Source organism: Ochotona curzoniae, unplaced genomic scaffold (assembly GCF_017591425.1).
Source record: "Ochotona curzoniae isolate NIBS_2020 unplaced genomic scaffold, NIBS_Ocur_1.0 scaffold_4701, whole genome shotgun sequence".
Classification (NCBI taxonomy): Eukaryota; Metazoa; Chordata; class Mammalia; order Lagomorpha; family Ochotonidae; genus Ochotona; species Ochotona curzoniae.
Window position 1 is genome coordinate 41,644,106 of NW_024467122.1, and position 17,306 is coordinate 41,661,411.

Sequence of the window (17,306 nt, forward strand, 5' to 3'; positions counted from 1 at the left end):
CTGCAAGCACACTTAGAATTGAATGTGGGGGTAGGCTGGACCACAACATCCACCAGCACACATAAAGGCCGAGACTGGGGCGGGATGGGAGAGAGGGGAGGGCAGACTGTGCCAGGTAACATGGCCTAGCAACCGCTGGCATGCATGAGATCTGGGTCTGGAAGTTGGACTGGTGGGGAAACTTGTGGAACTTTGACAAATGCAATCTTCTACAACTGGTTTGAAGAAAATATGACCATGTTTTGAAAAACATGAAAATCTATATGGCTTGGCAATTATACATCTAGATGTATTCAAGTGGCAATTTTCCAGTTAAACACACCCAGATATATACAAAAAATATTTATTGCACTTTCAAAAGGCAATCAAAATAAGACTGATTAATGAACATTGATATGTTAATACAAGAAGGGATATAATAAATCACCAACAATTAAAAATGAAATATACATTTTAATAGTGAGAGGTCTTACAAACACAATTGAGAGAAAAAAACAAGTTGCAGGAAAAATTGCAGCACAGAATCGTGTTTACGCAAATATATTTTAAAATTACACCCAAGAACATTGCGTTCTATTTCAAAAACAGGACTGGATCCTCTTCACATGAGTGATTTCATCTATGAAGAATTAGGAGGAACAAGATGAACTCCAGCGGTTTTTATATTTTCTTTATTTCAATACATTAATCAAAAGAAAAATAGTAATTTTTTATTCTGAGTGCTACGTAGTTCTTTGTATTATTCACATTGATTAAATTTTGAAAAATAGCTAATCACATTAAAAACAAATGAACCCAGGAAGAAGGCCAAAGGAAAGATTTGATCTCTGTCTCCTCCAATCTGTTTCTTGTTGATGAGCACCCTAGAAGGGAGTGGATGGCGGCTCTGAGCTCTTTGCTTTCGCCTGCTGCGCCGCAGTTGGTATATGCACTTAAGTAGCAAACCAGAAGATCTCTCTTTCTGCCTTTAAAAGAAATTAAATAGATAAAAGTAGTTTTAAAGTAGAAAGAAAGAAGATCTTGGTTACCCCAGGCACCAATGTCAGAATCTGTGTGTCAAAAATATCATCTGTGGGTCCAGTGCAATAGCCTAGTGGTTAAAGTCCTTGCTTTGCAAGTGCCTGTTTCCCATATGGGTGGTGGTTCACATCCCAGCTGCTCCATTTCCTATCCGGTTCCCTGTTTGTGGCTTGGGAATGCAGTAGAAGGCAGCCCAAAGCCTGGGAACCCTGAACCCACGTGGGAGACCACAAGAGTTCCTGGCTTCCAACTTCGGATCGACTCAGCTCCAGCCAATGCGGCCACTTGGGGAATGAACCAGTGGATGGAAGATCTTTCTCTCTGTTTCTCCTTCTCTCTATAAATCTGTCTTTCCAATAAAAATAAATATTTCTTAAAGAAAACAAACAAACAAAAAGGTCCTGGCGACGTGGCCTAGCGGCTTAAGTCCTCGCCCTGAACACACCAGGATCCCATATAGGCACCGGTTCTAATCCTGGCAGCTCCACTTCCCATCCAGCTCCTTGCCTGTGGCCTGGGAAAGCAGTCAAGGATGGCCCAAGTCCTTCGGAGACCTGGAGGAGGTTCCTGGCTCCTGGCTTTGGATCGGTGCAGCACCGGCCATTGCGGTCACTTGGGGAGTGAATCATTGGACGGAACATCTTCCTCTCTATCTCTCCTCTCTGTATATCTGACTTTCCAATAAAAATGAATAAATCTTCCAAAAAAAAAAAAAGCAGAAACAAAACAAAAAAGACTATTTTCTGTCTCTCATGTCAGAAACCTGATGTCTTCTTCCCTCCTGAGACAGTTATTCTCCATCTAGCTGACCACTTGATTCACTACCCTACTCCTCCCGGCCACCAGCTTTCTCCTTTCACTAGGCTTCTGTGCTGGAGCTTCTGCTAACAACAGAAGCAATGGGTAGTCCTGGGTTCAGTTAGTTTTGTCTGTCTTCCGTCTCCCAAGTCTGCCAGAGCAGCCTCTGTACACAGAAGCGAGACCCAGTAAAGAGGGCTCCGGGCTGTGGGGATGGTCTTTGCCTTTCACACCTGTTCTTAGAAATAGTCAGTGTCCTGTGTATAGTGGAAGAATAAACACACTCCATTAAAGAGGGGAAATAAAAACTCAGTTTTTGAGGAACTGATCCCTTCCTGACAAGGACTAAGCACTTTACTTTGATCTGAAACTTCAGTTCTCTGAAACTCCATGGTTTCAGTTCCGGAAGAGAAAATAGGCCTTAGAGATCAGATATATATCTACCACATAGCAGGTAATGCTGGAATTCCAACAAAAGATCTGAATGTACTATTGCCTTATACATACACTTACTGGATCAGATATGCATTACTCAGATTCAGAACTTCGTGATCGGATGAACAAGATAGGAATATAGGCAAGTATGTTACCTATTAAAGTCTTGTGGAAGAACAAAAGATCCAGAATAGCCAACAAAATGATGAAAAGGAGCAAAGTCAGAAAACTGACACTGCCGAAGCTGAAAGTTTGCCGTAACATGTAGAAATTAAGACAGTATGATATTGATGAAGCAACAGACAAACCAATGAAACAGAACAGAAAGCCTATGAACCCATGGAAATATAGTAAACAGCTGCACGAAAAAGAAGCAAAGGTGATACGACAAAAACAAAAACAAAAACACTATCTTTTCAACCAGTTGTGATAGAACAATTTGACATATGTAGAAAAAGGCCACAGAGAGACTCTTAATGAATTCAGATCTTGTATATTTTACTGAAATATAGATTTATTTAAATTTATTTTCTGTTGGAAAGTCAGATTTACAGAAAGAGCCCATCTGAAGCCAGGAGCCAGGAACTTTTCCAGGTCTCCCACATGAGTGCAGGGTCCCAAGGCTTTGGGCCGTCCTCTACTGCTTTCCCGGGCCACAAGCAGGGAGCTGGATGGGAAGTGAAGCAGCCAGGTCATGAACCAGCACCCATATGGGATCCCAGTGGATGCAAAGTGAGGACTTTAGCCACTAGGTTATCACACTAGGTCCCTGAAACATATATCTTATACCTCCTACAGAGAAGAACTCAAAATGGATAACGGTCTTAAACTGAAATGGGAAACTATAGAAATTCTAGAAGAGATATTCAAATTATCTTTGATTTCAGTAAAGTTTTAGAAATAACACCAAAACTGTAATACATGAAAATAAGAAATGGGTAAATAAAACTTCATTAAAATGAGAGTTTTCTGCTTTGCAACAGGAAATTGAGACGGTAAATGTGAGACTGGAATTAAGTATTTCCTAAAGGTAAGTCTCTGACAAAGTGCTATTTTCCAAAAATACAGGAAGAACTCTTAAAAACCCACAATAAGAAAACAAACAACCCAAATGAAAAAAAAAATAGACAAATTGTCTGTATGGAGAGTTCATTAAAAGAGACATGAGGATATTATAGAACTAAATGAAAAGATGTTTGACATCATATTATTCAACATTTCCTCTACCATTTTACGTTCCAACGTTGAGCAGATAGAGTAATTGAATGAACTGAAAGCAGATCAATAAGCAGGAGCAAAAACAAGGTGTATTTTCACATGGATGTGAATAACATGCTGAGGACCTAGAGATGCAATACAAACCAAATAAAAATTTCTGGCTTTTTTTTTTTCCAGGTTTCAGTGGGAATATGTGGAAGAATGTATTAGGTATTCACTGCCAATGTGATTGGGCAGTCTTTCTTCTTCCTAGCTAGAAGCTTTCCCCCACGGCAGCAGAGAAGGATGGGGGCTGAATTCACCAAGGTCAGTGTTATGGTCAGTCTTTCAAACAGGAAAATCCACTGGAGTGGGTTTAATGGCAGCCGGATATTCAGGACTATTGGTTGAAGTATAGGTGGTGTGTGTGTGCAACTGCTACCATCTACACAGACGTTTTCAGCTAAAAGTAAGTCTCATGTCACTTTGTTAGTCTCAATCTCTTCAACTTATTATTTGAAAATTGTAAACTAAGATACTACCACATACCTGTATTAGAATGGATAAAATAATAATAATAATAACTGACAACACCTAATGCTGATGAGGAATGTGAATTCATTGCTGGTAGGATCTTTCCAAAGGCATAGATAGGGTGGCATATTTTGGTCTGCTACAGTCATATGTTAGGATGGCACATTGCAGTCTCCTATAGGAGGAGAGAGTCTAGTTAGTCTAGCTTGGGACTCATCAAGACAGTATGTGACAAGTCCCACCAGGAAGTGAACTGCAAATAAGATATAAGCAAAGAAACTGTCCAAAACAGCCAGATCTAAGATGATACCAAATGTAGCTTCAGTCTGACCTAAAACCAGATTGGGCCTTCACTGTAATACATTAATGTGGTAAAAATCATTCCCCCTGCATCATGACAGTTTACAATTGCTATGACAACATGATCATCTACAAAAAATAATCATTTGAGGAGAATCACTTAAGGGGAAACACCTACTTGGAATCAGGGAACCACCTCTTTTCCAGAAAGAATATCCTGCCCAGATATTAGCATATATTCATCAAATCCCACGAATAGAGACCAAAACAACAGCAGCGCCTGCTCTGTCTGCAGGAGAGCCTGTTCTTGGCTGTTTACTTTAATAAGGCCCTGTTGCTTCCACCACTTAGCTGATTCCTGGCTGGATTGCAATTCCCCTCGGAAACCAGGGACCCTCCTGGGATGGCTGCGGCCTAGGCCAGAGTTCCCAGCTGTCTAGAATTATCATGACCAATACTTAGCATAGGAAAGGAGGCTTGGAACGTGGATGAACTCAGTAACACTGTGCCCAAGGATGGAAGGACAATGCCACCAGGAAAATGAAAGTGTAACTACTTAAATAAGTGCAGACATAACACAAAGCTGTTACCCCGTTTGCTTAGGGCCGTTTTCCTTCTGTGCTGTTCTGATAGGAAAAGCCACTCAACTTGTAATAAAAGTAACTTGTGGAGTTGCCTCAAGTGAGGTAGCAGTGAAAGGCTACTGACTGCAGGCAACAGATAAGCAAATGCCACCCTCAAATAAGCTTCTTTGACATGAAGATGACTTTCCACTAACTCCTTTGAGAAAAAAACAAACACCAGAGAAGTGAAAGTAGAATATAAGAAGTATGTTTGTAAAGGAAATTTTCATTTTAGAGACACTTCGTTTTCCTTCTCTGTACCAGAAAGAAAAGGACTGCTATAAATCATGAGACTATGACCCCTGGAAAAGGAGCTGATTTTAATCTAAATCCCAAATCTTTCTGTGATTATACATACTTTTCCAGGTCATCTCCTTATAACTTGTTCTTTTGGTTTACTGAAGATAAAGTTATAAGGACCCAGAGAATTTCCTCATCACTCTCCAAAGGTGGAAAATTTGAATAAATTAACACAGGTTAACTGGACAAGAGGCATGCGGGTACTTACCAGTATGGGAGCCCTAACAAATAAGAGACTCAAAGAAGGGTCAAACTGCTGAAGTTTAGATAGAATTCTGAGTTCTGGAAAACAAGATGTGCAGGCATCTAATTGAAAAGGTTGATACCTTAGTTTTTTTCTCAAAATATTTCAAGGGCAGAGTCATTCAACATTGCAGAAGGCTGAAGAACACAAAGTGCCTTCATGATTACCATTCCTTGTCCTGGTACCTGCCGCAGGCAAAAGCACATGAAGCAAGCATTTCTTGCTGTCTCTTTTCCTCCTACTCAACACAAGGAATTCTCCCCACTTGGCCAAAAGAATTCTTGTGGCTGCTTTCCCCAGCATTTTCTTGTATGTTTTCCTTCCCTCCTACACCCTAGGTGTACAGCGTAGCTATCACATACATACTTTTGCAGTATCTTCATGTAAAAGTGCAAGCCTAGAAAACAGAGGTTTAAACTATCCAAAATACAGTGGAGGAGCCCAGTAGGAGTATCTGTCATTCTGTGCTTGACAGAAGATAAGTTTTTTTTTAAGCAAGGCAGATATTTTATTTTATGTATTTATTTTCACTTTATTTATAAGATGGACAGACAGAGATCTTCCATCTGCTGATCCCTCCCTAGCTGCTCACGATTTCCAGGGTAGGGTCAGGATGAAGGAAGGAACCTGGAATTCAGTTCTGGTCTTCCACCTGGGTGGCAGGGATCAAAGTACTCAGGCCACTCACCCACCCGCTGGCCCTGCTGGTGCACATTACAGCAGAGGAGCCAGGACTGGTACCTGGGATAGGGTAGAGGGTTGTAAGTGCTGACTTAACCATTGTGCCAAATGCCTATCTAGGATGGGTTCTTTTTAATTCTAGGCATTTTCAGGTTTCACATAAATGAAAGCTCTCTGCATTTTTACGTAAGAAGTCTCCATCTTCCAGAGTCGACCAATGGAAGACGACCAATGGCAGTTTTCATGTTTGTTTCATCAAGATGAAAATTATATATCGAGTCAAAGGTGGACAATTAAAAAAAAAGCTTTATTAGAGTGTCTAGTATGAGTAGGGACTAATGCTACATGTTTCATATTCACTCAGCTCTGCCCAGGGGCTCTCACCAATCTCAATGGAACTAAACATACCAACATAATCAATATCTGTCACAACTTATTTTCCATTTAGCACATAAACATTTACATTCCCACCATTTATTAGCATATCACATACATTAGACACACACATAAAATGCACCTGAAACTTATATATAACACAAATCCTGTCCACGCAGAGTCTATATCACACATATTCATACTACGCACACTAATAACCCAACACAGATTGTGCATATAAAGTTACACGAATTGGAATCATACAGTTTATTTTGGAAAGGAAAGGTCATTTTTCTGGAATGTATGTGAAGATGTCAACATCCAGAAAAATCCCGAGTTAGTCAATAAGCTGTGCCGCAGGAGATGACGTAAAAAACTATAGGAACAAATTAAGTAGATGACGATAAAAAAGCATTCTGGGCGGAAAAACAACCTAAACAAAGTTAAAGCCTCAAGAAACCTTGGGACATGTAACTTGAAGTTACTGGAAATTAGTGACATAGAAGGCCTCTGTGAGGTGAGGCGGGGGTTATCTCAGTAGGCAGGGCCCACCACTTGGGAAGTGTTGAATTTACTACCAAAATCAAGGGAGAAAGGAGGTCCTCTAGGTGTCTATAAGTGCTACCAGCTTCATGTCTTCTATGCTGTTGACGTAGCCATCCATGTTACAATGGAATTCAACATAGTTGAAGCTCCTGCTCTCTGTGTATCCAATTTTGAAACGCTGCCGATGACACGTGAGTACTTTGATGGGAGTTGGGGTCCACACGTATGTGTTTCTGTAGCGGTCATTCCAGTGATTACGAATACATAAATGTTCGAGTTGGTACCATGAGATATAAACAAACACATGAGAGTTCTGGTCTCTGGGAATTCGTTTTTTTAGCATGACGGCATCACACTTGTATGTGTCGAAATTCCAGTTTGAACTGAGGTAGTACTCGTTCATGAACTGTCTCTTGGAAATACCAGTATTGTGTGCAAGCACCTTGCACTGGAAGCACATCAGAGCAAAAAGAGTGACCCATACCTTGGTTGAGGACATGCCAGCCTCGGGGGTCACCTATGTTTTTACAGGGAAAAGAGAAGAGAGCATTATTGATGCACTGCCCTGGCTGCTGAACTCTGTTAGAATACTTTTCACTAGGGCTTACCTGTCCTCGTAGGCTGCCAGATTGCATGACAACACTCAATAGCTAATAAAGATCATAAAAACTAAAAATGCGTAACAGCTTGAAGGAGCCAAGCACAAACATGGATGAATAGATGAGATTTATTTTGTGAATTGTAAACCTCCCTAGCCTATTCTCCATCCAACCTGAAAAGTCAAAAACCCCTCTAAATAGCTTTCTTTTTATCAGCTGAACTCTCTGCAGACCATGTGTCCGTGAAACAAGGGACATTGAGTTTAACATCAAAATAGTGAGAAGGGTTGTCACGGGTAAGTGGAACATAGAAGGTGAAGGACTGCCTGGGGTCCGTGTCCGAGGCAGCAAGCTTTGCTTCTCTGAAGTCACCGCCCAGCCTGCACTTACACCCACCCTGCTTGTGGGGCTTCTCTGACCCTGGCTTCCTTCTATGCTCACCCAAAGCTGCTGTGAAACACACAAGCACTCCCGTCCACACACCTCCCTTCTCAGGGTCTTGGTTTGTCAGAGCTGCTGGTCAAGAACCCCGTCACTAGGGAACCCCAGATCATGACACTGCTCCAGCTGAGGACGTGTCAAGACTAGAACTGCTCTCACAGGCACCACTCTGGCCACAGCAGAGCTTTCAGTGGTCTGAGAAAGGTCCCCCTTCATTCCAGCCCTCTGTCCTCACTTACCCTGAGCAGTGCACCTGGCCCCGTGGAAACCTGGCCAAGAGTGTCCTGAAATGGGCCCCACTCCTCGTGAGAGCTCCGTCACGGACTTGTGAGCATCCACTGAGACACGTGTGTGCAAGAGCACTTCTGAGAGTGCTGAGTGCCTACGGAAGGCACAGCCCTGTGGAACACAGTCTCTCCTGCATCGGAAGCCTCCCCTGGCAAGGAAGTCCTAACGTGATGAGGATGCTGGGATTCGAGCTGCTGGAGTGCATTACGCTATGGGAAATGGATTAATGTTGGGCTGAAATTTTTGTCTGTTTCTCAGGAATTGTGTGAATTCCCTTTCTTAACTCTGTTATCTAGAATTCTGAAGAAGTTCTTTGCAATTTCTCCAGGCATTTCCCTCCCCCCCCCCCAAATCCTCAGCATTAGTCCTCTTGACTCACCTTGTTCAGATTCGGCATTCAGGTGACCAGATGTAATGGGGACGTGGCTCTGAAAGGCAGTCGGTGTCCTTCCCCTTTCCTTAACACCCAGGAGATTTGCAGCAGTGGAGCAAGGAATAGCATTGGAAGCAACAGTGCTTCAAACAGTTACTAGCGGTGTGGGAGGGAGAGTGGGGACAGTGTTACTGTGCAAACCTCTATCTTTTCATCTGGAACACTGGAGTTCACTCTGAAAATAGCCTCAAGCAAGGCTCCAAATATCAAAGGGTGACTCCTAGGCACCAAAGGAACACAAGTGTGGCTCCGGAGAGGAGTTCATAGGAGGCAGCTAAAGAAGTTCTCGAAAAACTTGTGGGAAAAGGTGCCTAAACGACACATCAGCTAAGAAGACTAGTCATGCAGGTGGAGAGGTAAACATATATTTGGTCGAAGAATCTCTTCCTGTGAGATACATGAATGCATTTTCTATTGATATTTTTAAGCACTGCTCTTTCCAGGAATTTTGTCTGGGCCATCTTGTCACAACACCGGGGTGCTCCATTTGTATCCAGAAGTCACCTTCAAACTCCAGTTCATTCAAGCATTACTTAAATAATGGGGACTCGTGTGCTGAGAGGTTGGATGGGGTGTCTCACAGTAAATCCCGCACGTCCTCTCACTCTGTGGTTCTTTGCATAATGAGGAGAGTATTAGAGAAGACATTTGCATTACTTGAGGGATGATCCTGAAGGAAATGTAAGATGCCTATCATGTGTCCATTTATCCAGAGCGCTTTCCAACAAGTTCATGTAAACAACCAAGAATCAAATTAAAGGACTGGCTCAAAAGAATACAGAGATAGAGGACAGAAGAACGTGTGAAGAAGCAAGCAAAGAAATTAATACTTTTCGTGGCATTATATTCTGTGGTATCTTACAGAATATCAGAGAGTAATTTTGAGAATTACAATAAGAAGTAATGTGAAAGCAATTTTTAAAACTAAGGATAAGTGCTGTGTAACAAGAGGTTAAACTTCCACCTAAGACACTGGCATCCCATTTCAGAGTGCAGGTTCAATTCCCAGTCACTCCACTTCTGATCCAGCTTCCTGCTAATGTGCCTAGGTCTCTGTCATTCACATGGAAGATATAAATGCAACTTCAGGCTTTTGATTTTGGCCTGGGCCAGCCTTGGCTATTATGATCCTTTGAGGAGTGAACCAGTAGATGCAAGATTCTCTCTTTCTCTCTCTCTCTCCTTCTCCCTCTACCAATCTCCCTTTCAAATAAATAAATCTTAAAACAAAACAAAACAAAACAAAAAAAACAGACAAGCCAGGGCCAGTGCAGTGACATGTCAAGCTAATCCTCCACCTGTGGCTCTGGCATCCCATATGGGTGTTAGTTCATGTCCTGGCTGCTCCATTTCTGATCCAACTTCTGCTAATGGCCTGAAAAGCAACAGAGCTCCTAGCTTCAGACCAGCCCAGCTTTGGTCATGGTGGCACCAAGGGAATGAACTAATGGATGAAATATCTTTCTCTGTGTTTCCCTTCCCCTGACCTCTATAATTCTTTCAAATAAAACAAATCACTTTTAAAAAATGAAAATGGGGCCTGGCATGATAACCTAGTGGCTAAATACTTGCCTTGCATGCACCGGGATCCATTTGGGTGCCGGTTCAGAACCTGGCTGTTGCATTCCCCATCCAACCGCCTGTTTGTGGCCTGGGGAAGCAGTCAAGGACAGCCCAAAGCCTTAGGACCCTGCACCCATGTGGGAGACCTGAAAGAGGCTCCTGGCTCCTGGTTTCGGATTGGCTCAGCTCTGACTGTTGCGGTCACCTGAGAAGTAAACCAGCAGACAGAAGATATTTATAGCTCCATCTCTCTGTATTTGCCTTTCCAATAAAAATAAGTAAATCTTGGTAAAAAGTGAAAATAAAAACAGTAGAGCATTATATTTATGCATTGTTGATAAAATTATTATTTACGTGGTTATTCTATACCTGATATTTCCAGAGTAAACTATTTTTCTCATTTAAGTGCTTTTCCACTTCTGATGTAGAAAAAAACTTGTTATGAACTCCAAGCCTATGTCTATAAATCCTACTATGAGCAAAACCAGAAGTCCTAATGCTTCTCACATGGACAGCAGCCTAAATTCAACAGCAGGGAGAATTCCTTCATATCTGCATGAATTAGCAACTACCAAAGCAGCCAGGAGGCTGAGTCCACCATTACTTTCTGAAACTGTTTAATAAGTATGTTTCGCAGATTCCTAGCATGTTTTATAGCTTAAGTTATGGCTTCTGACTTGAGATCTTGATGCCCTGTTCTTTGAATATAAATTGTAATTGACTTATCAATAATAGTCTTTAAATTTTTTCTTGATGTTTAACTCTTTTCTCTAACTGTCATTTTCCTTTGTTGGTCAATATTTAATTCTTTTTTAAGATTTATTTTATTTTTATTGCAAAGTTAGATATACAGAGAGGAGGAGAGACAGAGAGCAAGATCTTCCATCCGATGATTCACTCCCCAAGTGACTGCAGTGTCTGGTGCTGCACCGATCTGAAACCAGGAGCCAGGAGCTCTTCTGGGTCTCCCACACGGGTGCAGGGTCCCAAGGCTTCTGGGCTATCCTCAACTGCTTTCCCAGGCCACAAGCAGGGAGCTGGATGGAAAGTAGAACTGATGGGATTGGAACCAGTGCCCATATGGTATCCCAGTGAGTTCAAGACGAGGACTTTAGCTGCTAGGCCACGGCACCAGGCCCTGATCAATATTTAATTCTTTAACAGATCTAATACTTGATCTCTATGCCAATAGCAATGTTAGATTTTCTTTCACAGATGATACAATGTCTCTATGGAACTGCAAGAGCTCCATGGAAGGAATTCTTAGAGTTTATGAACTGGTGTCATGAAGAAGCTCATGTCTTTGCAACTGAAATTCAACAATTCCTTCATTTAGGAATTTAAAAAACATAAAGGAATCATGAATTTTTAATTTGGTTTATAGTTGTTGCAAATATCATTTTACATTGATCACTAACTACTTCAAAATTATGGTAGTCATTGGGTTTGTATTTAAATTTTACTATTTAATGCATTAATAAATATGCTACTATTTTAAAGACTAATCATTTGCTAGTTGGGTTCCTTGTAATACAGTGAATTTTTATATTTATCTCAGAATCATTATAATTATTCCTTTGTTCTCAACTGTATGTGTGGCTTTAACATGCTGTCATGAAGGAATGGCACTGTGATACAGTGGGTTAAGCTGGCACCTGTGACACCAGCTGCCCACGTGAATGCAGGTTGAGCTGCTAAGGTACCTGGGAACACAACGGAAGGTAGCCCAAGCACTTGGGCCCCTGCCATGCACTGGGAGACCCAGACTGAGTCCATTCCCTTGGTTCTGGTCTGAGCTAGCCTTGGCCTTTGTGGCCATTTGGGGAGTGAACCAGCAGGTGGAAGGTCTCGTTCGTGCTCACTCACTTTCACGCTCGCTTGCTTTCTCTCTCTCTCTCTCTCCCTCTCTGTAACTCTGCCTTTCAAATAAATAAGTAAATCTTTTGAAAAGTCAGAGGGATATATGCACAGAGTAAACCAATGTTGACTGTCTTGACAGTTTTGATGTTATATTGTATTGCTAGAATCATAGAGAACTAGGATAAAAATATCACAAAGAAAAAACAGAAATACACTAGCTGTTTTTAATGGAACTTTGGCCGGATTAATGAAGTTCCAGTAAAGCTATATTCAGCTAGAAATACACTCGCATTCTCACAATTTCCTGTCCTTCAAGTCTAATTCTAATGATTTCTCTTCCTGTCTTTCTCCCCCTCTGATAAATGTCTTTCTCAGAAAGCATCATTGATCAACCATTCAGTCAGGCTTGACTGTCTCTTTTTTATGGAAACACATTTCCTGGTTTCCTTCTCAAGTTCTTGCCCCATGCAAAATAAGAAATCAAAATGGAGACACAAGTATTGTGCATACATAATAGCAGGACCCATTTATAGTGAAAGCATAAACATAAACATATATTCACGCATTAGTGTGGGCGACCACAAGGAGGAAGGGTCCCCATGAGAGGGTCCTGAAGGCCTCACGGGGAGAGTACGTGGAGAGCCAGCATTTCTGTTACACATCATATTTATTCATAAGATTGTCAGTAATAAGTACAAAGCTTTGGGACTTGGTTCGACAGTTAAATTCCTAAATCCTCAATTTACAAGCGCTGGGATCCCATATGAATGCTGGTTCGTGTCCTAGTTGATCCACTTCCAATCCAGTTCCCTTATGGCCTGGGAAAGTAGTGGAGGATGGCTCAAAGCTTTGGGACCCTATGCCTGCCTAGGAGACCCGCAAGAAGTTCCTGACTTTGGATTGGCCCAGCTCTGGTCATTGCAGCTATTTGGGGAATGAAACTGCAGATAGAAGATCTTTGTGTCTCTCCTCTTTGTAAATCTGCCTTTGCAATAAAAATAAATAAATGGAAAAATGAAAGAATTTGGAATATCAGAAAAAATTGTTTCTAGGTAAACTAACAGAGCACTAGTACCAAGCGCAGATTGGGGTCCTTAACAGCAGACCCAATGATTGGGAATGTTTCCACTGTTGGTAAGGGGTTGGAAAATGTAAATAATGGCACTGTCCCTTCAGGAAAAAAGAGGAAGAAAATAAGATGAAAACATACAGGCATGGCCTGGTTAATTTGGAAGAACTCTACATCAAATTGTATCTGCTTTGCTTCCTAGAAACCTGCAGTTCTAAGTGCTGGTCTAATCAGAAGTTGGTACCCTCTTAAAATAGCATGTATATATCTCAGGACCAGCTCCTTGAGGCTTGTGGAAACTCAGTGCTTGCCAGCACCTGCTATAGCCCTTTCTAGTGCTGTCAGAGAGAGTCTTTCTATGAGGTCTGTTCCAAAAGACAAATCCGTCAGGGAGCAGATGATGGTGTTTAATCTGTTTATCTCTGAGGAGCACGCTGTGGAAAGATTGATCTACCACAGCATCAATTCTTATCCATAATTTTAGTTATATCTTTCCAGTAATAATATACACAATCTTTGCTAATTGAGGGTCTAACAGCAAGCAAAATGTATGCTGGATCCTGTGATTATTGCAAATGGTCAGAGTATCTGAAATCATTAGGGGTTAGGTCTTAAATTTCAAAGTAATTGAGGGGTTGGCACTGCAGCATAATGGGTAAAGCCACCACCTGCAGTGCCAGTATTCCACATGGATGTCAGTTCAAGAGCAAAAAATTCCACTTCAGATCCAGCCCCTGCTAATGTGCCTGGAAAAACAGCAATTAATGGTCCAAATGCTTGGGCCTCTGCGCTAATGCAGGAGACCTGGAAGAAGCTCCAGGTTGTCCTGGTTTTGGCCTGGCATAACCAAGGCCCTTGTAGATCTTTGGGGAGTAAATCAGGAGATGGACAATTTCTCTCTGTCTCTCTGTAATGTTGCCTTTTAAAAGAAGTATTGGAGATAAGGCCAAAAAAATGACAATTGCAATGTTTCCAAATGTGTTACTTGAGTTTTAAGAGTATTGCTTATGTATTCTCCTAGTCTGGATGTCTAGAAGTGATGAATATACTGAAGATGTGAGAACAGCCAGTTAGCACTCAATAACACATGCAGTGAAATGGAATCCTTTGTCACTGCTGGGTTCAAAGGTAGCTTCCCAGCTGGGCATGATTCTTTCAAATAGAACCCATGCCATTGCTGAATCTGTGGCTGCTCTACGGAAAAATGTGTCAAGCCAATGGAAGAATATACAGAAATGACTGAAAGGCATTTATACCCCTGTGAGTTAGGTAACTGAGCTACCTTTCAAACCTTGAATCTGTTAGATTTGTCGAAATTATGAGGAGTTGTAGGCTTTGACATTCCAGGACTGAATTTAAAGTAGTTAGGGCAGGGTGTTTAAGCACTTTAGGGCCACCTTTAACATTTTTCCACCAACCTGGATTGATGTTGGGTGGTCATTCTCCATCCCTAGGTACTGGTATTGGGGAGGCTAGGAAACTGGGTGTGGCTCTTATCTCCCCGTCTCTCCAGAGACAGAAGAAAGAAAAAGAAAATTTTGAAACAATGGTCTCACCCATTTTACCCTAACCTTAGATCCTTCCCACCCTGATCAACTATGTAAACATCATCAAAAACAAAAATTAAAAAGAAATTTTCCCACCAATGATGTTTCATAAATGCAATCAGATTTTCTCCAGCACATTACTTAGGTCTTGAGTAGTACTTAAGAGCAGAAATTTCATATAGCCTAGCAGGACATATCATTTGGTTCAAATGAGAGGGTTTTTTCAATCATAAAATTGTTATCTTTATATCTTTATTTTTAAAAAGATTTATTTATTTGTATTGGAAAAGAAGATCAGATTTACAGAGAGAAGGAGAAAGAGAAAAATCTTCCATGCAGTGGTTCACTCCCCAAATGGCCACGAAGGCTGGAGCTGAGCTGGGCTCAAGAGCCAAGAGTTTCTTCCTGGTTCCCACATGGTTGCAGAGTCCCAAGGCCATGGGCCATCCTCCACCGCTTTCCCGGCCATAAACAGGGAGATGGATGGGAAGTGGAGCAGTGAGGACATGAACTAGCATCCATATGAGATGCCGACTCTTGAAGGTAGTGTATTAGCTAGTGAAACAATTACACCAGCCTTCCACTTTCTTGTTTTTATGATTCTGCTGCTAATTTTGCATTTACTATTGTTTTAAATTCATCAATTGGACATTTCAGCTGACATGACAGAAGTTTATCAGTGAGACTTGAAAGGCAGCAAGTTTTATAGTATCAGCAAGTGATTTCCTGTAGTTCCAATAGAGCCAAATTTTCAGCAGTGTGGAATCTCATAGATGAAGCTTTTACATATGACACATTATTTACTTATCCCCCCCACCCACTGGAAGTAATTGAACCTCTCAGCTTCCATTAACATTCCCAAACCAAAAGCAGCTCTGAATTCACTTTGTCACTATTCCTATTGCAAGAAAGCAAGCTTGAGAAAGGGTAAGTAGCTCCATCTGCTGGGCAGGCGTAACTGAAGACCTCTGTAACTTCTAAAAGTGCTGATAGCCCTCACCCTCTTAATTATCTTGACATAGGAATATCATGCTAAAGGATAAACCATTGACATTAACATACCCTTTATGTGTAATTTATATACCAATTACCTCAAGTAGTTTTTATTAAATTCCCTTAAAATATACAGTATCTTGCAGATGTCCCACATGGGTACAGAGTTCCAAAGCTTTGGGCCAGCCTCTACTGATTTCCCAGGGCACAAACAGGAACCTGCGTGGGAAGCGGAGTAGTCAGGACACAAACCGGCACCCATATGGGATTGCAGTGCAAACAAGGCAAGGATTTAGCCACTGAGCCATCGTCCAGAATCCCTGAATTCCATTTTTGTAGACACCAGGTTATCTCCATCTTAAAAAAAAAAAGTAATGAGACAAGACCTCTAGGGGGTGGGGAGGCGGGATAAAGGATTTTATTTGGCTGTGGTAAAGTGTTATAACTCAGAGCACGCAAGCTGTAGAAAAACCTAAGCACACGTCAGAGGAAATCAAGACAAGGGAGATTTTTAAAGATAGAAAAAGAAACAAATCCAAGTAAACAATTTAGGAGCAAAGCTCATTCGACTCAGGGACTCGCTGAAGTTGGCGTCATTGTTTCTCTGGTGGAAACAGCCATTATTGTTAGGCAACTGTCCGGGCTTGCCTTAAACACGTGGGCAGAGAAAATTCCTGACGTAAGCTTATTACAAGTGGACATGTGGGTATTTCAGGAATGCACCTATTAGAGGTAAAAGCTTCTTTATGGCTTTTCTCAGCTCTAATTTTGTAAAGGCTTTAACGTAAGAGATTCCATTTTGTGCTATTACCTTCTGCTGGCTAGAGAGGCAATATGCCAGAGCTAGCAGGGGCAAAGCTTTCATGTCCGCTTTGGCTCAGCTCATCCATTCACTCTGCAACTGGGAAGCTCATCAAATCTTGTCCAAGAGATTTATAAAGCTGTATTTGCAGTTTTCTCCTCTTTCTATGGAGGTTAATGGGTAGGGCTCGAAAGTCCGCTCTGATCTCTTGGTCCTTCTGCTGACCAGTCTCATTTTTTGTTTTTGTTTTGTTTTGTTTTTGTTATCAACCTCATTTTAAGGCTGTTAGAGGCCCTATCCTAAATACCTTTAATAGAATAAACTCGAGAATAGTTAATACGGGGCACGGTGCCATGGCCTAGCTGCTCAAGTCCTCACATTGAACTGGGATCCCATATGGGCACTGGTTCTGATCCTGGCAGCTCCACTTCCTATCCAGCTCCCTGCTTATAGTCTGGGAAAGCAGTCGAGGACGGCCCAAAGCCTTGGGACCCTGCACCCATGTGGGAGACCTGGAGGAAGTTCCTGGCTCCTGGCTTTGGATTGGCACAGCACTGGCTGTTGCAGTCACTTGGAAAGTGGATCGTCGAAAGGAAAATCTTCCTCTCTGTCTCTCCTCCTTTCTATATATCTGACTTTGCAATAAAAATAAATAAAT

General features: G+C 41.7%; 1 protein-coding gene and 1 long non-coding RNA gene across 2 annotated transcripts; both read right to left on the minus strand.

Moving 5' to 3' along the window:
• Nucleotides 1-506: 506 nt before the first annotated feature.
• On the minus strand, nucleotides 507-4,933 carry LOC121148778. The gene is made up of 3 exons (XR_005882589.1): nucleotides 4,875-4,933; nucleotides 4,000-4,159; nucleotides 507-965 (listed from the first exon to the last, which is right to left on the minus strand). It is a non-coding gene; the product is annotated as an uncharacterized LOC121148778 (long non-coding RNA).
• A 1,409-nt stretch (nucleotides 4,934-6,342) lies between these two features.
• LOC121148704 (epididymal secretory protein E3-beta-like) lies at nucleotides 6,343-9,982 on the minus strand. Its single transcript, XM_040968947.1, has 2 exons — nucleotides 8,761-9,982; nucleotides 6,343-7,570 (listed from the first exon to the last, which is right to left on the minus strand). The coding sequence occupies exons 1-2, from the start codon at nucleotides 8,776-8,778 to the stop codon at nucleotides 7,112-7,114; spliced, it is 477 nt and encodes a 158-aa protein (XP_040824881.1). The 5' UTR covers nucleotides 8,779-9,982; the 3' UTR covers nucleotides 6,343-7,111.
• Nucleotides 9,983-17,306: the final 7,324 nt, after the last annotated feature.